Raw genomic sequence first — 18,295 nt, 5'->3', positions numbered from 1 at the left:
GGTGGCTGACTAAATACTCTTTTGCCCCACTGTATATACATAGTCACTTTAACTATACATTCATGTACATACTACCTCAATTGGGCCAACCAACCAGTGCTCCCGCACATTGGCTAACCGGGTGATCTGTATTGTGTCCCACCACCCGCCAACTCCTCTTTTACGCTACTGCTACTCCCTGTTCATCATATGCATAGTCACTTTAACCATATCTACATGTACATAGTACTACCTCAATCAGCCTGACTAACCGATGTCTGTATGTAACCTCACTACGTTTTTAGCCTCGCTACTGTATATACTGTATATATACGCTACTGTCTTTTTACTGTTTTATTTCTTTTCACCTAATACCCTATTTTTCACTATTGGTTAGAGCTTGTAAGTAAGCATTTCACTGTAAGGCCTGTTGTATTTGGCGCACATGACAAATAAACTTTGACTTGAAACATCAGCTCATTGGTGGTTGTGAGATGCCGATCGGCAAGCTCCCGCTGAAACGTGCCCGTTGCCAAATACCGGAGGGTGGGTAGCACTTGGATGTGCACCGGAATGGCATTAGTAGTTTGCCTTTCTAAAATAGGTTTTAAATCATTGCAAAAATCCTGTTCCATTGGTTTTGGAAAACGATATCTGATCATGCAAAAAAAGTCCCACCTGTCTCTAAAAAAGTGCAGCATGTGCCAAATCTTCCAACAGAACAAGATCAGCCATCAGCCATCTCTCACTCGTTTTCCCGTAACAAATGCGGTCAAATGATATGATCTAGCCTGTCAAGATACTGTATGTTGCATGAATTCAGAATGGAAATGCAATGAAATCGAAGAATGATTTAATTATTACTCTTTCACAATTTCACAAATTGTCAGCATGTATTTTCCTTACTCAGTAGGCTACGCTTGACAAGCAGTTCCCTTATTCCACCAGTTGGCATTGTGTATAAGCATGGTCATGACTGTGCGTACATTTTAACCACACTCTGAAGGGAAGATTCATATTGATTGGCCCCTGGTATTTCAAAAGTCTTGGTTGAATATTTGCGATGTGCAATTCACTCATCATGGAATAGCCTGCCTTGAAAATCCTCTAGGCTCTTTGGTCCTTGAAAATTAATTGAAGTTATGGTAGCCAAATTAGAAGTTCTACTTCTCCGATATAATTATTCTGTCATTTCATTTCTGATCAGTTATGAGAGATGCAGCTGAGGTGCTTTCGTTTGTTTTCCGCCGTTGAATGGTGTTGTGCCAATCTGTAAAACCACATGTAGTTATTATCAAATCAAATGTATTTATATAGCCCTTCGTACATCAGCTGATATCTCAAAGTGCTGTACAGAAACCCAGCCTAAAACCCCAAACAGACAATGCAGGTGTTGAAGCACGTTGGCTAGGAAAAACTCCCTAGAAAGGCCAAAACCAAGGAAGAAACCTAGAGAGGCACCAGGCTATGAGGGGTGGCCAGTCCTCTTCTGGCTATGCTGGGTGGAGATTATAACAGAACATGGCCAAGATGTTCAAATGTTCATAAATGACCAGCATGGTCAAATAATAATAATCACAGGCAGAACAGTTGAAACTGGAGCAGCAGCAAGGTCAGGTGGACTGGGGACAGCAAGGAGTCATCATGCCAGGTAGTCTTGAGGCATGGTCCTAGGGCTCAGGTCCTCCGAGAGAGAGAAAGAGAGAATTAGAGAGAGCATAGTTAAATTCACACAGGACACCGGATAAGGCAGGAGAAGTACTCCAGATATAACAAACTGACCCTAGCCCCCTGACACATAAACTACTGCAGCATAAATACTGGAGGCTGAGACAGCAGGGGTCAGGAGACACTGTGAGCAAGACAAATGTTGTTCAACTTGATTTTCCTTGTAAAGAGTTTCATTGCATAGGAAACTGCTTTTTGGTCACTTTCTCTTTTTTGAAACATGATACAGTAACCACTATCTCTTGAACATCTCAAATGGTGAGACAGACTAGCTACCACATGGACAGACTTCATTAGTGTGTTTGTCTCTCGCATGCTGTCTATTTAGTCAGGCAATGGCCACATTATTCTGACATATTTTAAAATATAAAAATAACGTGAATGTCAATGCATAATGCAATTGGGTAGGCCTATTAAAAAGTGGTAATGCATACATTAATGCATACAGTCCCTGAAAATTTGAATTCAGTACTTGAAAAAAGCATTGACTTTGACTTTCCAATGTCTGTATGAACCAGATATAGGTTACTTGCTCAGACGGCAAATGAAAGATAAAATCACCTACTATTGAAATGATGCAGCCTCGTTTGTTTTCCTGTCAGATCTTGACCCAGGACAGTATATTTTTCATTCCGGCAAATAGCTTTCTGTTGGCACTGGCCCAGTGTGCTGCCTGCTGTGTGCGGCAGCGCATAGGGTCTATATGTCTACCACGTTGTATAGCGGTTAGCATGCTAATGATAGAGTAACCATTTTCTATTAGACAGAAAGGCAATTTTTAAAAGATAACTAACTACAAAGTAGTCTATGCTTACCTGGCAGAATCATGATTATTTGCATCAATCCTGTGGCAATTTGTTTTGAAAACTCCATCACAAGTGCCCTACAGAAACACAGCTAGCCAAACAACTGACTGGCTTGTGCACACCTGAATTGAAGGGTAACTAACTACGTACACAAAAAATGTAACATTTCTCATATTTTTCAAAGACTTGAAATGGTCCCCTGATGTGGTTTAAGCATTGTTGTGGACTTTGAAAAACAACACAATTGGATGTTCTATTAAAAAGTGAGATTTTTGAGAGACAAATCCTGTTACTGTGGTATCCTTTTGGTATGAAGTATATTTTTTTCAAAAACTGACCTCTAGAGGATTTTTCAGAAAAGAACACATGGCACTTTAAAAACTGCAATAAATAATGTTGCACTTGTTATTTATTTATTATTATTTCAGTCTGTCTCCTTTCCTGTTACAGTAAATCTATCAAAATCAATGTAATAATGTTAGTGTAGAATCCTGTCTAGTCTTCCCATCCTAGTATGCCCCCTCTGTTTGTTTCACTAGAGCTCTGTGTTGGGCTGAGGGGACAGCCTCTAGTCTTCACAACTGACCCTGTCAGATGACCTATAATAATTTAAAGAAATGTGACTCATTATGTAGCCTACCAGTTTGACTGCTATAAGATTTTGTATTTCGATAGCTACCTTCACAGAGGCTGGGAAATGAACAGTGGGTAGAGTTCTAGCTCCTAAACTCTGAGATTAGGTATCAGATGGACAATGAGGTGGCGTCACCAGACTCTTCCTGTGCCAGTAGCAAGAAATGATTACAAGCCAATTCAATTTGTCTTGGCCCCTCTAGTAATGTCATTGGTAATTTCAGCCCCACCTCTTGTGGTGGATCAGTGGGGCAGGGAGACGTATTTTACTGAGCTCCTTTTGTCCTCCCTTGTTCTGGGCTGAATAGCGGGCCTCCTACCTGTGTGTGCGGGTGAGATGAGCTCCACTCACTGGGCCTGGCCCAGATAACCATCCCTCTCTGTTTTATAGAGGGGGGGGGGGGTTACTGGAGCCCCAGTGTGCTGTTAGATTGGAGTTGGATAGAGCCTCTGAGATTCTCCCCAAATAAAGACACTACAAAGGGGGCACATATCTGTGCCACTCTCCTTCACTGGGGCTTAGCTTCCAAAGTGATATATATATATTATTTATTTATTCTTTTGGCCTAAAATGACACCCATCTAACTGCATGTAGCTCAGGACCTGAAGCAAGGATATGCATATTCTTGATACCATTTGAAAGGAAATGTGAAATGATTACAGGAGAATATAACATTAGATCTGGTAAAAAATAATATATACCAAAGAACATGCATTTTCTATTTAAATCTGCTGAATGCAAGAGAGGATTCTAGGCGTAATTTAAATTTTGTCCACAAGATGACCGCCGTGTGTGCTAAGCTTCAGACTGCTACAGTGAAGAATTACCTCACTACACAATATTTTTCATCAAGTCTGCCAGGAGTTTACCCAAATGTGCCAAATTGGTCAATTTATACATTATACATCAATATATAACTATAGAGAACATACAAAAATGTTATGGTAATACAAATAATTACACACTCCCAGCAATGTCTGACCCCACGGCTGTCTCTAACTGTAGAACTCAGTTCCCTACATTTTGAATGAAAAAATAGATTTTATCAAACGAAACTATGCTACATTTTATCTTTGGGACCCTCAGGATGACAAATCAGAGCAATATTATTGAATGTAAGTACATTATTTACCTTCAGTGGTGAGTGTATCAAATCAGTTGCCGTGATAAGTGTTTAGTTGTTGTGCACTATCCTCAAACATTAGTAGGGTATTTTCTTCTGTAATAGCTATTGTAAATTTGACACTGCAGTTAGATTAACAAGAATTTAAGATTTCTTGCCCATATAAGACATGTTTATGTCCCAGAAAGTTGGCTGTTGTATAAATTGTTTTCTAGTCACATTATCGCATATTGAGCAACAACCGTCGACCAAGTAGTTTCTCATTGTCCTGATATGTTTGCATTTGTTTTATTTAACTAGGCAAGTCAGTTAAGAACAAATTCTTAGTTACAATGATGACCGACCAGGGAACAGTGGGTTAACTGCCTTGTTCAGAACAACAGATTTTTATCTTGTCAGCTCGGGGATTCAATCCAGCACCCTTTCAGTTGCTGGCCCAATGCTCTAACCACTAGGCTACCTGACTACCCGATATGTGGATGATGGCTCCATTGAAATGTCCCCCTGTCTGTGTCTGAAAGACATGTCTTTATTTCAGGAGGTGCTGATGATGTTGGACAACTATGTGCGGGACTTTAAAGCTCTGATTGACTGGATCCAGCTGCAGGAGAAGTTGGAGAAAACAGATGCCCAGAACAGGTGATCTATCTATGCCTTGGCTCTCTTCTTTTCTCTCTCTGGCTCGCTCCCTGAGGGGAACCTCTAAGTGCCATCTCTGCTCCATGGCTTTGAGTCTCAAACACACTAGATCAATCAATAGGCTTGCCTTGGCTGTAATTCAAGGTGATCCACCTGTTTATTGGCTCCTCTTTAACACAATGACCACAACACCATTTAAATGGGTATAAAAATCCAAGCTTTTAAGTTGCCTCCCAAGTTGTACATTTAAAGTAGGCTGTTAATCGGTCAGTCAACCTGCAACTTTTGTGTATGTTTCTGTGTTCCCATAAGTTTAATTGTTTTTATCTAAAGTGAGATCCAAATCTCCCTTTATGGTACTACAGTATATTACAATTTTATATATATTTTTTATTTTATTTGTCCTCTCTGAATCCAGACCCACGTCTTTGGCTTGGGAAGTGCGTAAGATGTCCCCAGGTCGTCATGTGATGCCCAGCCCCTCATCTGACAGGATTGTCCACTCACCTAGTGGTCGCCGCGCCCTAAACTTTGGGTAAGATTTCTCCAACTCTTTTCTGGTTTGGTTGACAGCCCTAATCTCCACTGTTTCTGATTTGAACTCAAAGTGCTTACCATCATATTAATGTAATAACTGCCAGTCATTATGAACACACAACATTATACGGCAGTCATCAAAATCCCTCCTCACTTTACTCCCCATCAGCACATTCTGAGCAGCAGCATGTCCTCTGTTTCCTCTCAGCTATATTCTGTGTAATACAGTCAGCCATCATTACATGTTCACAGTTGGAGTAAAGGGAACAGCAATGCTAATTTGATAAAAAATAGCATTAGAAACTTCTAATTAATAAATCAATGTGCAATATGATGTGCCAACTGGTCTGGGTTGGTAGTGGCTGCTCTGTGATCTGCTGGTAAAAGGGATTGATTGCTGATGTTGAGGCATTTGTTTAATGTAATTTGTCAAGTCTCACTAGCCACGCCACAGAAACAGTGGGAGGTATAGATAAAAGTGTGGTTAAAGACTGCTGAAGCATCGGTTCAATATGTGCGGTGCCCTGTAATCGGATGCTCCAGGAAATGGGTATTGATCATTAGGGAGGTTTGTAGACCCTGAGCGTGTAGGGAGGAAAGCCTGGGTCAGACACCAGCCTGGGTGAGGCAGATGGCGCTGCTCACCTTATGGTCACCTCTTATTACTCTTGCTAGAGTAGTCAGTGACGTCACAGCCATTATTTAGAACAGTGGTCAACAACCGGTCGATCTTCAATGCATTCCTAGTCTATTTATTTATCGTTATTTGTGTTGCTCTGTTGGCGGTACAGTAGGTGCACTTGATTCAGAGGCCCTGTGCACCTTAAGCAAAGTGTTGCCATTTTGAACCACTTAATTTTTTTGAAAAGAGGACCAGGAGATCTGTGCACATACTGCGCTGGCCAATCGGATAGCTCAAATCACCTTGCCTATGTCTTCCATGACCCTAGCCACAGTTTGATACTAGCCTACCTGAGATTTCATAACTTTTAAAATCATGACCGGAGAGAGACTGTCAAAGAATATACCAAAGCGCTGCAGTTTTTATGAGTGAGTTTATGTCCAATTTCATTCAGCACTGTCAACACTGTTTTTGTTCAACACTATTACGAAGCATAAAACGTGCTTCTCCCTACTTCCACTCGTGCTGCAGCTGCAATGAATGAGTAGCCAGGTGTATCGATAGCCCTGCATTTTTATTATTAGCATCTTGTCGTGTATTTTAATATTGAGGAATATTTCACTTTCTCTGGTCATAGCAACAACATGAATTTGTGCATGAGGCAGATGCGGTGCTACTTGAGTTTCGCCATCAGGTGGAAGACTGTTCCCTTTCTGGTCAGTCTCACCCGAGGAAAGGAAGTAGAGAGCAGGGACTGTGAGAGGCAGACCCTCTGCTGCTCTCTCCCTCCCTCTGCTGAGACTAAAAACTGTGTACTTCAGTGCGTTCAAGACAACTGGGAACACTGGAAGAAAAAAAACTAGCTCCCTCCGGGGAAAAATCGTTTTGAACGGTCATCCAACTTAGAGTTTCCATCTTTCTAGAATGTAACATTAATGTCATGTAAAAAAAAAAGTCATGTAAAAAATTAATCTGAGTGGTGGATCAATGCTTGCTTTTTGACTGCGAAAGTGATCTTGACTCAGAAAAGGTTGGTGACCACTGGTTTAAAATGTACTGTTGGACCGGCAGTTGTGTAGAGGAGAAGCTGTCTATTAAAACAAATAATTTATACTGATCTCTGTGGAGAAATGCTTCTGTGTATGTTGACATTGTGCTCATCTGGTTTTGAGTGATTTGTGTTCATCTCTCCAGTGGTCCTCCACCCACACTGGCCGTAGCTCGTCTGTCCCACACGGGCCCCAGCTGGGCTGACCGGGTCAAGTCCTCCCAGTCCCTTCCTGTCCCCAGCCAAGTCAACAACTATCCCGCAGAGAAACCAGGTAAGCAGAGCCCCCGCATGAAATTTAGAGGCTGCACTATATGATCCTTACATGGTTTCGTGGTTTTTTTAAATAATTGGTGCATGTAAACCCCTCAGGGTGTGTATCTTATGATTGATGTTTGCGGAGCAACACTTCTAATGAGTGTGTGTGTCCTTCACTGTGTACAGGTAAGAAGGACTCTGAGGGCTGGGAGACAGTACAGCGTGGGCGTCCGGCACGGCCTCGCTCTGCCGCCATCGTAGCGAAGGTCAGCCCGGTGCTGGCCCATGTCAGCCCTAAAGATGATATCAACAAGGAGAACCAGCTGCCCCCTTGCAGGCCCTGCCCCCTGGACAAAGACGAGGGTCAGTGTGAACAACCAATCCCTGAGGAGCCCGACCCCCTGGAGGAGATGACAGGAGACTCAGAGAAGGGTCACATGATGGAGGTAGGGATGGGGGTTAAAATAATTTTACTATTCGAATCGTGGCATGTATTTTTGTCGGATAACATGTTTTTTTTGTGTATTTTTTTCATGTACGTAGCTACATTTTTAAAACTGAGCACTGCTGCGTGAGGGAGAGAGGCTGGCACACTTTCAGACCCTTCTTCTCTAATGCTGCAGCTTCGAAGGGCTGTTTGTGTAGCGAGGAGACTGAGTGAGAGCGACAGAGATGCCAAGGAAACTCGGTTACAGCCAAGACTAGCTAACTTATAGCAGCCACAATGTTATTTATCATCCTGTAAAACAGTGCCTGTCTTGACTGTAGTAGCATAGAGAAGCTAGCTAGGCTAATTGAGGCCACAAGCTGTGCTTTCTCCCCAACCCCATTCAGATAAAACAACAGCCTACCTGTTGGTTGCTCGTTGTATCCTACTCCTTCAGCTGTTATTTACAAAAATACATAGGTGCACCGATATCTAAGGAAGTCTCGAGGTTTTGCTTGCCTGAGGTAGAGTATTTCATGATAAGCTGTAGAACACACTATCTACCTAGAGAGTTTTCATCTGTATTTTTTGTAGCTGTCTACATACCACCACAGACTGATGCTGGCAATAAGACCACACGGAATGAGCTGTATTTCGCCATAAGCAAACAGGAAAACCGCTCACCCAGAGGCGGTGCTCCTAGTAGTCGGGGACTTTAATGCAGGGAAACTTAAATCCGTTTTACCAAATTTCTATCAGCATGTTAAATGTGCAACCAGAGGGGGAAAAAAAACTCTGGACCACTTTTACTCCACACACAGAGATGCGTACAGAGCTCTCACTCACCCTCTATTTAGCAAATCTGACCATAATTCTATCCTCCTGATTCTTGCTTACAAGCAAAAATTTAAAGCAGGATGCACCAGTGATTCGATCAATAAAAAAGTGGTCAGATGATGCAGATGCTAAGCTACAGGACTGTTTTGTTAGCACAGACTGGAATATGTTCCGGGATTCCTCTGATTGCATTGAGGAGTACACCACATCAGTCATTGGCTTCATCAATAAGTGCATCGACGATGTCGTCCCCACTGTGACCGTACGTAATACCCCAACCAGAAGCTATGGATTACAGGCAACATTCGCACTGAGCTAAAGGGCAGAGCTGCTGCTTTCAAGGAGCGGGACTCTAACCCCAGTTGCAGAGGGAGGTGTTTATAAGAAATCGTGCAATGCCCTCCGACGAACCATCAAACAGGCAAAGCGTCAATACAGGACTCGAATCGTACTACACCGGCGCTGATGCTTGTCGGATGTGGCAGGGCTTGCAATCCATTACAGACTACAAAGGCAAGCACAGTCGAGGTCTGCCCAGTGACACGAGCTAAACTACTTTTACGCTCGCTTCGAGGCAAATAACACTGAAACATGCATGAGAGCACTAGCTTTTCTGGAAGACTATGTGATCACACTCTCCACAGCCAATGTGAGTAAGACCTTTAACATGGTCAACATTCAAGAGGCTGCAGGGCCGGACGGATTACCAGGATGTGTACTGCATGCATGCGCTGACCAACTGGCAAGTGTCTTCATTGACATTTTCAACTTCTCCCTGTCCGAGTCTGTAATACCAACATACCAACATGTGTTAAGCAGACCACCACAGTCCCTGAGCACTACGGTAACCTGCCAAAATGACTACCGACCCATTGCACTCACGTCTGTAGCCATGAAATGCTTTGGAATGCTGGTCATGGCTCACCACAACACCATTGTCCCAGAAACCCTAGACCCACTCCAATTTCCATACTGCCCTAAGAGATCCACAGATGATGCAATCTCTAGTGAACTCCACACTGCCCTTTCCCACCTGGGCAAAAGGAACACCTTTGTGAGAATGCTATTCATTGACTACAGCTCAGCGTTCAACACCATAGTGCCCTCAAAGCTCATCACTAAGCTAAGGACCCTGGGACTAAACACCTCCCTCTGCAACTGGATCCTGGACTTCCTGACGGGCAGCCCCCAGGTGGTAAGGGTAGGTAACAACACATCTGCCACGCTGATCCTCAACACGGCCCCTCAGGGGTGCGTTCTCTGTCCCCTCGTGTACTCCCTGTTCACTCATGACTGCACGGCCAAGCACTACTCCAACACCACCATTAAGTTTGCCGATGACACAACAGTGGTAGGCCTGATCACCGATAACGATGAGAAAGCCTATAGGGAGGAGGTCAGAGACCTGGCCGTGTGGTGCCAGACAACCTCTCCCTCAATGTGATCAAGACAAAGGAGATGATTGTGGACTACAGGAAAAGGAGGACTGAGCACGCCACCATTCTCATCGACGGGGCTGTAGTGGAGCAGGTTGAGAGCTTCAAGGTCCTTGGTGTCCACATCACCAACAAACTAACATAGTCAAAGCACACCAAGATAGTCGTGAAGAGGGCACGACAAAATTGTCAGGCTCCAGCCTCATAGACTGTTTTCTCTGCTACTGCACTGCAAGCAATACTGGAGCGCCAAGTCTAGGTCCAAGAGGCTTCTAAACAGATTCTACCCCCAAGCCATAAGACTCCTGAACATCTAATAAAATGGCCACCCAGACTATTTGCATTGCCTCGCCTCCCCCTCTTTTACACCGTTGCTACTCTCTGTTGTTATCATCTATGGATAGTCATGTTAATTACTCTTCCTACATGTACATACTACCTCAGCTAACCGGTGCCGCTGCACATTGACTCTGTACCGGTACCCCCTTGTATATAGTCTCGCTATTGTTATTTTAGTGCTGCTCTTTAATTACTTGTTACTTTTATTTCTTATTCATATTTTTTTTAAACTGCATTGTTGGCTAGGGGCTCATAAGTAAGCATTTCACTGTAAGGTCTACCTACACATGTTGTATTCGGCACATGTGGCTAATAAAATTGGATTTGATTCTCATTTCGCTAACTTTTAATTCTGTAATTGTATTCCATCTTGTGCTGCGTTAGTGAACTCTCACTCCACTTGCTACACATTTAGCCTTTTTGCCACTTTGATTGGCCAACATAAGCTACACACGTGATGGCTAGCGGTCTTTTTATGGGGAGCACTGTGCATCCAAATTCTATTGAAGAGTTTGTTTTATTAAATTAATCATTTGAAATGTCATGGTATGTCCTTGTCTAAGAATGTCACATAGATATTTCAAATTAATTTAGAAAAGGCCTTTTTAGTCAAATCAGGTAAAGAAAAATGTATTTGCAAAAATGAATACTCACACAAGTGTTCTAATACTAACGTCTGTTCGGATATTCAAATAACCGTGCACATCCCTAGTACTGAGCCCTGAAGTCACTCACCATCCCAGCAGTCCCCAGATATCAATTATTCAGGACGACAGGAGACGTGGAGCAGAGTAACACAAGACCGTTTTATCACTTACATTGTTTTGGTTTTGGGCTCCACATTATTCATAGACAACCTTTTCAGACAGGGCATATCAGTTTTAACACAATTGCTCGTACACTGACACTTCAGAAGCAGAAATATGCTATTTTCCCTATCATTAAATAAATACTCATTGCCTCAGAACACACTGGGTATGGGTGTATTCTAGGCATTGCTTATTTGAAATACACATTTCATGTATTTCCACATTGTGTTTATTTGATGTTTTGATGAGAATTGAATGTTTAGGGCATGTTATTGCCAACCTCCCTGCATGATGTGTGTTTTCAGCTGTGTTAATCTTTTTGTTTTTGTTTTACTGCTCTCATGAAATGCTTGGAATATGCATGTCTTGAATGGTGTGTGTGATTGTGTTGGTACAGCCCCCATCAGACAGTGCGCAAGACTCGGGGCATTGTGTCAACGCACCCTGTGAGGACGCGCCTCCCCCCATACCAGCCCCTACCCTTTACCTTACCCAGGACCCAGACCCTACGATATTCCCAGCCTTATCCCTACCAGTCCCTGCCCTAGCTCTCCCTCCATCCCTAGACCCAGCCCAGACGGACGGGCCCTGTGCTCTGGGGGACAAGGGGACTGCGGGGGGCACGTCACAGGGCATGGCAACATCTGCTCCAGGACCGGCTGAGGCTCCCATGGCAGCGGTGAAACTGGAGAGTGTGCTGGACCCCAAAGAGCTTTCCACTGTGAGTGCTGAGAGATGGAGGGGAGGGCTCAGGGCAGGGGGTCATGGATCCCCCATGGACCTTCAGCGCCTAAACAAAGTCAATCTACAGAGCCTCCAGCCACAATGTGCTAACATGACAGGTGGCACAGCCCCCTCAGAAAAGCCCCATGCCAGGTAGGCAGGACAGTTTGTGTGGGGGTGTTGGTGGTTGGCTGTGAGAGGATGTCCATGGGGGTCTTGTTGTGAGAGCTCAGAAAGCAGTGTCTATCATGCTTGTTGCTGGTACTCCTGAAGTGGCTGGCCCAGTTGTTATGCTGTGTTGAGGAAGTGGCCACTAATCAAAACGACTGTGCTTTGAGCTGAAATGGTGCGAACCTGTGACAGGGTATCCAGTTCAGGGACAGGTTCAGCCCAAAGGGCCAGGGATCATGGCATGTGTACAATTGCTGTGTCAGGTATTAGTTTGTTTTCTGTCTCCATTGTGCATTAAGTGATCAGCAACTGTCCTGTGTCAGGTTTATTACTGCCTCATTTGGCATCATAAGTAGTCTCTGGAGTTAATTGAGGAGAACCTCCTTCACTAGCAGGGCTACTGTCATAGATACCTCCACAGCAACTGAACCTCTTCTGAAGGCCATTCATTATACCTAGAGATGGAGGGCTTCTAAATGGTCTACAGGGAAGTTATCTAAGCTCAGATCAAACACAGGCAGACCTGGTCTTAGTGCTGGGCCAGGCCAGACGCCTCTTTGGGTGGCTCAGATAAGCACAGTGCTGTTTAGACTGCACTGCAGGCCCCTAGTTAGAGAGAAACTGCCTCAGTGGTGAGAGAAACCTCTCCCTCATTAAGTTAGACTGGAGCTCTGGCCTCTCTGGACTGGAGTGCTGTTAACTGTCTGTCCTCCCTGATAGTGATTGGACGGCAAGTAGCCTAGAGGTTAAGAGTGTAACTGAAAGGTTGCTGAGTCGAATCCCCGATCCGACAAGGTGAAAATCCTGTCTGTGCCGTTGAGCAAGGCACTTAAACCCAAAATAATCCTGTAAGTCGCTCTAAATAAGAGCGTTTTCAAATTTACTAAAATGTAAATGTAATTTGTGACTAAGGAAAGGCAGTTTGTCAAGTTCATGTTGTAAGTGTAAAGACTAATAGAAATGGAGACATTTTGGGCTTCATCAGGCTGTTTAGACTCATCTAGTAAGTATTTATTCCTAAACCATGTCAGTGAATTGGTCCCATGGTTGTGCCTCCTTCCACCATCTCATCATTCTCACAGGGAACTTGTTCTGCATGACTCCTGAATGCTTCCTCACCTGTGATCTTGTGATTGATCGTGTGGTGCGGTTTGTGCTTTTGGGTTTGATCTTCTTTTCTGTTTTTACATGTTACGATACTAAGGGTCTTGGGAACTTTTCTAAATAGTACCTTTAGAGCTGTATGAAATTAAGAGTCATTGTTCTTGAATATAAAATTCATGGAATCTTTTAAGTTGATCACACCAAGCCCACCAGTATATACATGTAATAACATGTTTCAAAATCTTGATAAAAGCAATAGACAACATTCCTGCATTTTAGAGAGGTACAGATAGACCCTGACTGCCAGTGAGCTTAGTGAAACCTGAATGAGTAAGAAAGTGCTGTATGTGAGCGTGTGTGCCGTGTGTCCAGCCCCAGTCCATGGCAGAGGTCCTGGCAAAGAAGGAGGAGCTGGCTGACCGCCTGGAGAAGGCCAACGAGGAGGCTATCGCCAGCGCCATCGCTGAAGAGGAACAGCTGACCAGAGAGATCCAAGCTGAGAACAATGACCTGGAGACTGACAATGAGAGTGACTTCTCTGTAAGACACATACCTCACACACTCTCTCAATTTTCTTTGGTCATATGAAGTGCTTTAGAAGTGGTAGGATCTCTTTCCCCCAGGTCTTGAGTTTTTCTCGCCTTGTAATATCCATATGATTGCCAGTGATCGTGAACTGATTATCTCTCCCCCAGGTCAGCATTGGCAGTGGAGGTGGATTCAACATGGATTGGAGTGACATGCTAGCCGACTATGACGGTAAATCTCTTTTCTGTTTAACTGTAATTTATCTATAATGAGATGGGTTGAGTGTTGATGCTCTTGCTAAAGACACAGATGTGGTCAATGTCCAGACTCGCCTCTCTCTGCAGCGCGGGAGCCGTGGCGTCAGAGCACCTCCTGGGGGGACATTGTGGAGGAGGAGCCTTCCAGACCACCTGGCCATGGAATCCACATGCACGAGAAACTGTCCTCCCCATCTCGCAAAAGGTGAGACACACACCCTCATGTCACTCTGATGTTTGTCAGAGAAAAGATCTTGGTGCATGTCAAAGTTCGCTCCTATTTTGAACGACTGGGGGAGAGGACAGGATGGCAGGTGTAAGTTGTTTTTTCTGTCTTATTTGGCAGAACCATCGCAGAGTCTAAGAAAAAACATGAAGAGAAGCAGCTGAAGGCCCAGCAGCTCCGAGATAAACTGCGAGATGAGAAGACTCACAAACTGCAGAAGCTCCTGGAGAGGGTGAGTGGCCATACAGAGCCAACAGGAAACACCACAGCCTTGCTTAGCCCAGCTCAGCCTGGCCACGTGGAGAGCTTCTGTCAGCACACTGCCAAATAGAATCACTAAATAACAGAGGCCAGCTCTCAGTCTCTCTCAGCCCAGCTGGCCACAGACACGTCTGGGAGAGACGTAGCCCAAACTCAACAATCTTTCATGACGTTTGTTTTTGTTCTCCAGGCCCTCATGAGATGAGTGTGCCCTTCAATAATCTTGAGTATTAACCACATAAGTACATGAAGTGGTGTATATTCACATGAATCCCTGTGGACATCGTACCAGAGCGGGTAGAAGCAAATGCTTTGAATGCAAGACACCATAATAGTGTCTGCCTTGGTTAGAGAATGTACATGAGTAAAATGAGCTGACCCATGCTGTCTTTCCCTTACAGGAGAAGGAGGTCAGGAAATGGAAGGAGGAGTTGTTGGACCAGCGGCGGAGGATGATGGAGGAGAAGTTACTCCATGCAGAGTTCAAGCGGGAGCTGCAGCTCCAGGCCATAGTGAAGAAGGCTCAGGAGGAGGAGGCCAAGGTACAGGACTGACCCCCTAGGACTCTGCACACCTAGCTACATGTCCAAGAGTTGAAGTATTTTCCTAATTAGATGTTTCTTTTGATAATAATTTTGGACATTGAGAATGTTCTTAAAAGCAAAGAAACAGGATCAGAGAAAAAAGCAACGGCAAACTCGACTAGAGGCAGACTATTGTTATAATAATGACTTTTGTTTGTAGCTCATTGAGTCAGGCTTGTTGACCAGTCCCTTGTGTCTGTCTGCAGGTGAATGAGATAGCATTCATCAACACTCTGGAAGCTCAGAACAAGAGGCACGATGTGCTGGCCAAGCTGAACGAGTACGAGCAGCGCCTCAACGAGCTGCAGGAGGAGAGAGGCAGGAGACAGGAGGAGAAGCAGGCCAGAGACGAGGCTGTACAGGTAACAGTGGACAGCAGCAGCTCCCCCTCTCCCCCTTAGACGTCTCTGCCTTACCACCACAGTGTACAGTCCCACTGACTGGCTGTGGTCCCTGTCTGTCTCCCCAGGAGCGTAAGCGGGCTCTGGAGGCAGAGCGGCAGGCACGGGTGGAGGAGCTGCTGATGAGGAGGAAGGAGCAGGAGACACGCATCGAGCAGCAGAAGCAGGAGAAAGAGAGAGCCAGGGAAGACGCTGCACGAGAGAGGGCCAGGTCTGTACCCCCTTGCTCAGTTGGAATCAACTATCTGTTTTTGTATTCTTACCTAAAGTGCTTCCATCATCACATGCTAACCAGCCCTTAATCATAACAGCATTTCACCCACCAGACAATGTGCTTTGTCTGAAATAGATATCCCCTCCAGCCTAATCTGAAGGATCTTCTTCTCACTGTTCCAGTCTGTTGTTCTCTCCACAGAGACAGAGAGGAGCGTCTGGCTGCCCTCAGCGCTGCTCAACAGGAGGCCATGGAGGAACTGCAGAAGAAGATCCAGATGAAGGTTAGTGAGGCTGCTGCACAATCTCACTCCTGCCTCAGATATTTCCACAAAGCATCTCTCCCAAAAATGTATAGCACCGTTATATCAACACACTTTGACATCTAATCACTTGCTGATAATGTTGCATAAAATGTTAGACCTTTCAAACATTTATTTTCATCGAACACAATTAAAGCTAACATAGGCCCTAGATGCCTTTAATTGTCCAACTTATAGGCATGCCCAATTTTAAGCTTTTTTTTAACAAGGTGTTATTGCGTTCCAAGGGGATGTAGGTTAATGAAATAATCTAAAGAAAACAATGTGATTATTTATTAACCTATGTGGTTAAGTGTTTAGATCCTCATATAAGTGTTTCATATCATGTGAAATAGGGCTCATGTGGAATCATTTTCATAAGCATGTAATTCTAGAATATTTGTGGAGTGATAATATAGAAATAGCTAAACATTCTTCAACCACTCCAAAGCAATTTCATGTGGAGCAGGAACCACTGACTACTTTTTCTTTATCAAAACACCTGCTGGTAACTCTTATCTGGTCAGGACAACTTATGTGCTCCTCTAAAGATCTATCGACTAGGTTGGACTCTTCTGACCAAAGAGGCTTCACGCATAGCTTTTAATTTTACTTGTAAGTGTGGTAGTGAAATGTCTCTATTCTCAGCACTTAGGACCGATTTTTCTACTCTGAGACACTTTGTGGATACGGCTCCTGTCTAAAGTTTACATTTCCTTGTTGTAGACCAGACTAAAGTCCCTCTTAATCTCATGATCTCTTGGTTGTTCTCCTTCCCAGCATGATGAGAGCAGTCGCAGGCACATGGAGCAGATTGAACAGAGGAAGGAGAAGGCAGCAGAACTCAGCAGTGGCAGACATGCCAACACTGACTATGCCCCCAAACTGACACCGTATGAGCGCAAGAAACAATGCTGCTTGTGCAATGTTGTGGTATGTACACAAAGTCCCAGTTTCAAATGGTTCTCCATAGTTTTTTAACAAGATGTCTTTGTATTGTTCTTCGTGTAGATGATGATTGATATTTTGCCCACTTGTCCTTGGCATGTTTCTTGTCACACTAGACACCTGCTAACATTAGACAGATGCTGAGTAGAGAAAGTATATACTAAATGGTTAATTGGCTTGATCCACTCTCCAGTGAGAAGTTCACCCTTTACTTCATTAACTTAATTCATTGCACAAATTTGTGAGACTGATTGGCTTACATGCTTAACCTAAACTGAAGGGGAAAGGAGCAGCAGCAGCTTTGTGGCAGTAGAGCAGCTCTGACAGTCCCCCTTGGCAGACTGTATGCATATAAATGCTCATGAGAAGGAGATTCAGTGGATTTTGGAAGAGAATGTATTTAAATGAGGATTTAACTGCATTGATTAAACATGATCTCTGGGGTGGAGATTTATGACTGGGCATGACTATGCTTTTCAAGTGACGGGCAACAAATCTATTGGCAGGCACATTTATCTGTGACGGACCAGGCTGGCTCTCACCGCAACAAGGTTGCGACACCTTGGAGCTCCAACTAGCATCAGATAAACAGGAGTGTGTGGGGGGAGGGGGGAATCTTGTTAACATTTCCGATGACCTTGGCTAGCATCTGACACTAGAGATCATCTATAGGCCAGCAGCCAGCACTCTATTTAATGACATTAAACCGAGGCCATCTGTAATGGGCATTGTTCTAGCCCTTGGTGGGAGGAAACAACACGTCCACATCAACCTAACCTCATGCTGTTTGTGTCAATTCTTCATCTTCACACCATGCTTTTGTCTGTGTATAGTCCAGCTCAGTTTTTCCCACAGTTTGTGGTTTACTGTACCAGTGTTTTCAGTGTGGTTTTCCAGACATGCCACACTATATATAGTCACTCTGTGTGAGGAGCAAGAACGACCGAAGGGACATTGGTTCATCAGTTGGTGTGAGGATGAGTCATTGACACAAACAAAAAGAGTACAGGGATAACATATTCTGCTTGACTTAGAAAAGGAATAGACCATCCTAGAGCCAATCACATTAATGTTGTTATATAGGCTACATTTGTTCACTGTAAATGTTTGTGTTGAGATGGATCATCCTTAGTGGATCTGTCAGCCACTGATTTCATTCTGCAGTAACTACTATGATCCAGCTGTGCTGTCAGAAAGGAGAATGCCATTAAATACAGCCATGAAGGCATCTTCAGTTTAACAATGCTCTCATATCTGTCTGACACATCACATGCTGTTTGAAGAAACTACGTGGCTACCCTTGTCACCTTCTTAACCATGTCAATTCATTCCACTAAAGGCTTGTTGACTGCAG

The 18,295-nt window shown here is 44.1% G+C and overlaps 1 protein-coding gene across 5 annotated transcripts in view; it reads left to right on the top strand.

The window, feature by feature from the left end:
- The window catches only part of LOC112252404 (S phase cyclin A-associated protein in the endoplasmic reticulum), a 98,065-nt gene that overhangs the window by 12,018 nt on the left and 67,752 nt on the right, over positions 1–18,295 (top strand). For 2 of the 5 annotated variants that reach the window (XM_042323174.1, XM_024423592.2), the window contains exons 5-18: positions 4,810–4,910; positions 5,329–5,445; positions 7,264–7,391; positions 7,562–7,821; positions 11,621–11,944; positions 13,594–13,761; positions 13,917–13,980; positions 14,076–14,211; positions 14,353–14,464; positions 14,895–15,035; positions 15,284–15,439; positions 15,547–15,689; positions 15,894–15,975; positions 16,774–16,926. In XM_042323174.1, coding sequence (XP_042179108.1) covers positions 4,810–4,910; positions 5,329–5,445; positions 7,264–7,391; positions 7,562–7,821; positions 11,621–11,944; positions 13,594–13,761; positions 13,917–13,980; positions 14,076–14,211; positions 14,353–14,464; positions 14,895–15,035; positions 15,284–15,439; positions 15,547–15,689; positions 15,894–15,975; positions 16,774–16,926 — 2,085 coding nt within the window. The remainder of the gene's footprint in view (positions 1–4,809; positions 4,911–5,328; positions 5,446–7,263; positions 7,392–7,561; positions 7,822–11,620; positions 11,945–13,593; positions 13,762–13,916; positions 13,981–14,075; positions 14,212–14,352; positions 14,465–14,894; positions 15,036–15,283; positions 15,440–15,546; positions 15,690–15,893; positions 15,976–16,773; positions 16,927–18,295) is intronic. The other 3 variants (XM_024423593.2, XM_024423596.2, XM_024423594.2) reach the window with 3 other exon arrangements.

The sequence above is a fragment of the Oncorhynchus tshawytscha genome, linkage group LG06, assembly GCF_018296145.1.
Source record: "Oncorhynchus tshawytscha isolate Ot180627B linkage group LG06, Otsh_v2.0, whole genome shotgun sequence".
Classification (NCBI taxonomy): domain Eukaryota; kingdom Metazoa; phylum Chordata; class Actinopteri; order Salmoniformes; family Salmonidae; genus Oncorhynchus; species Oncorhynchus tshawytscha.
Note: the sequence above shows the minus strand (reverse complement) of the source record. Positions and strands in the feature narration are given on the sequence as shown.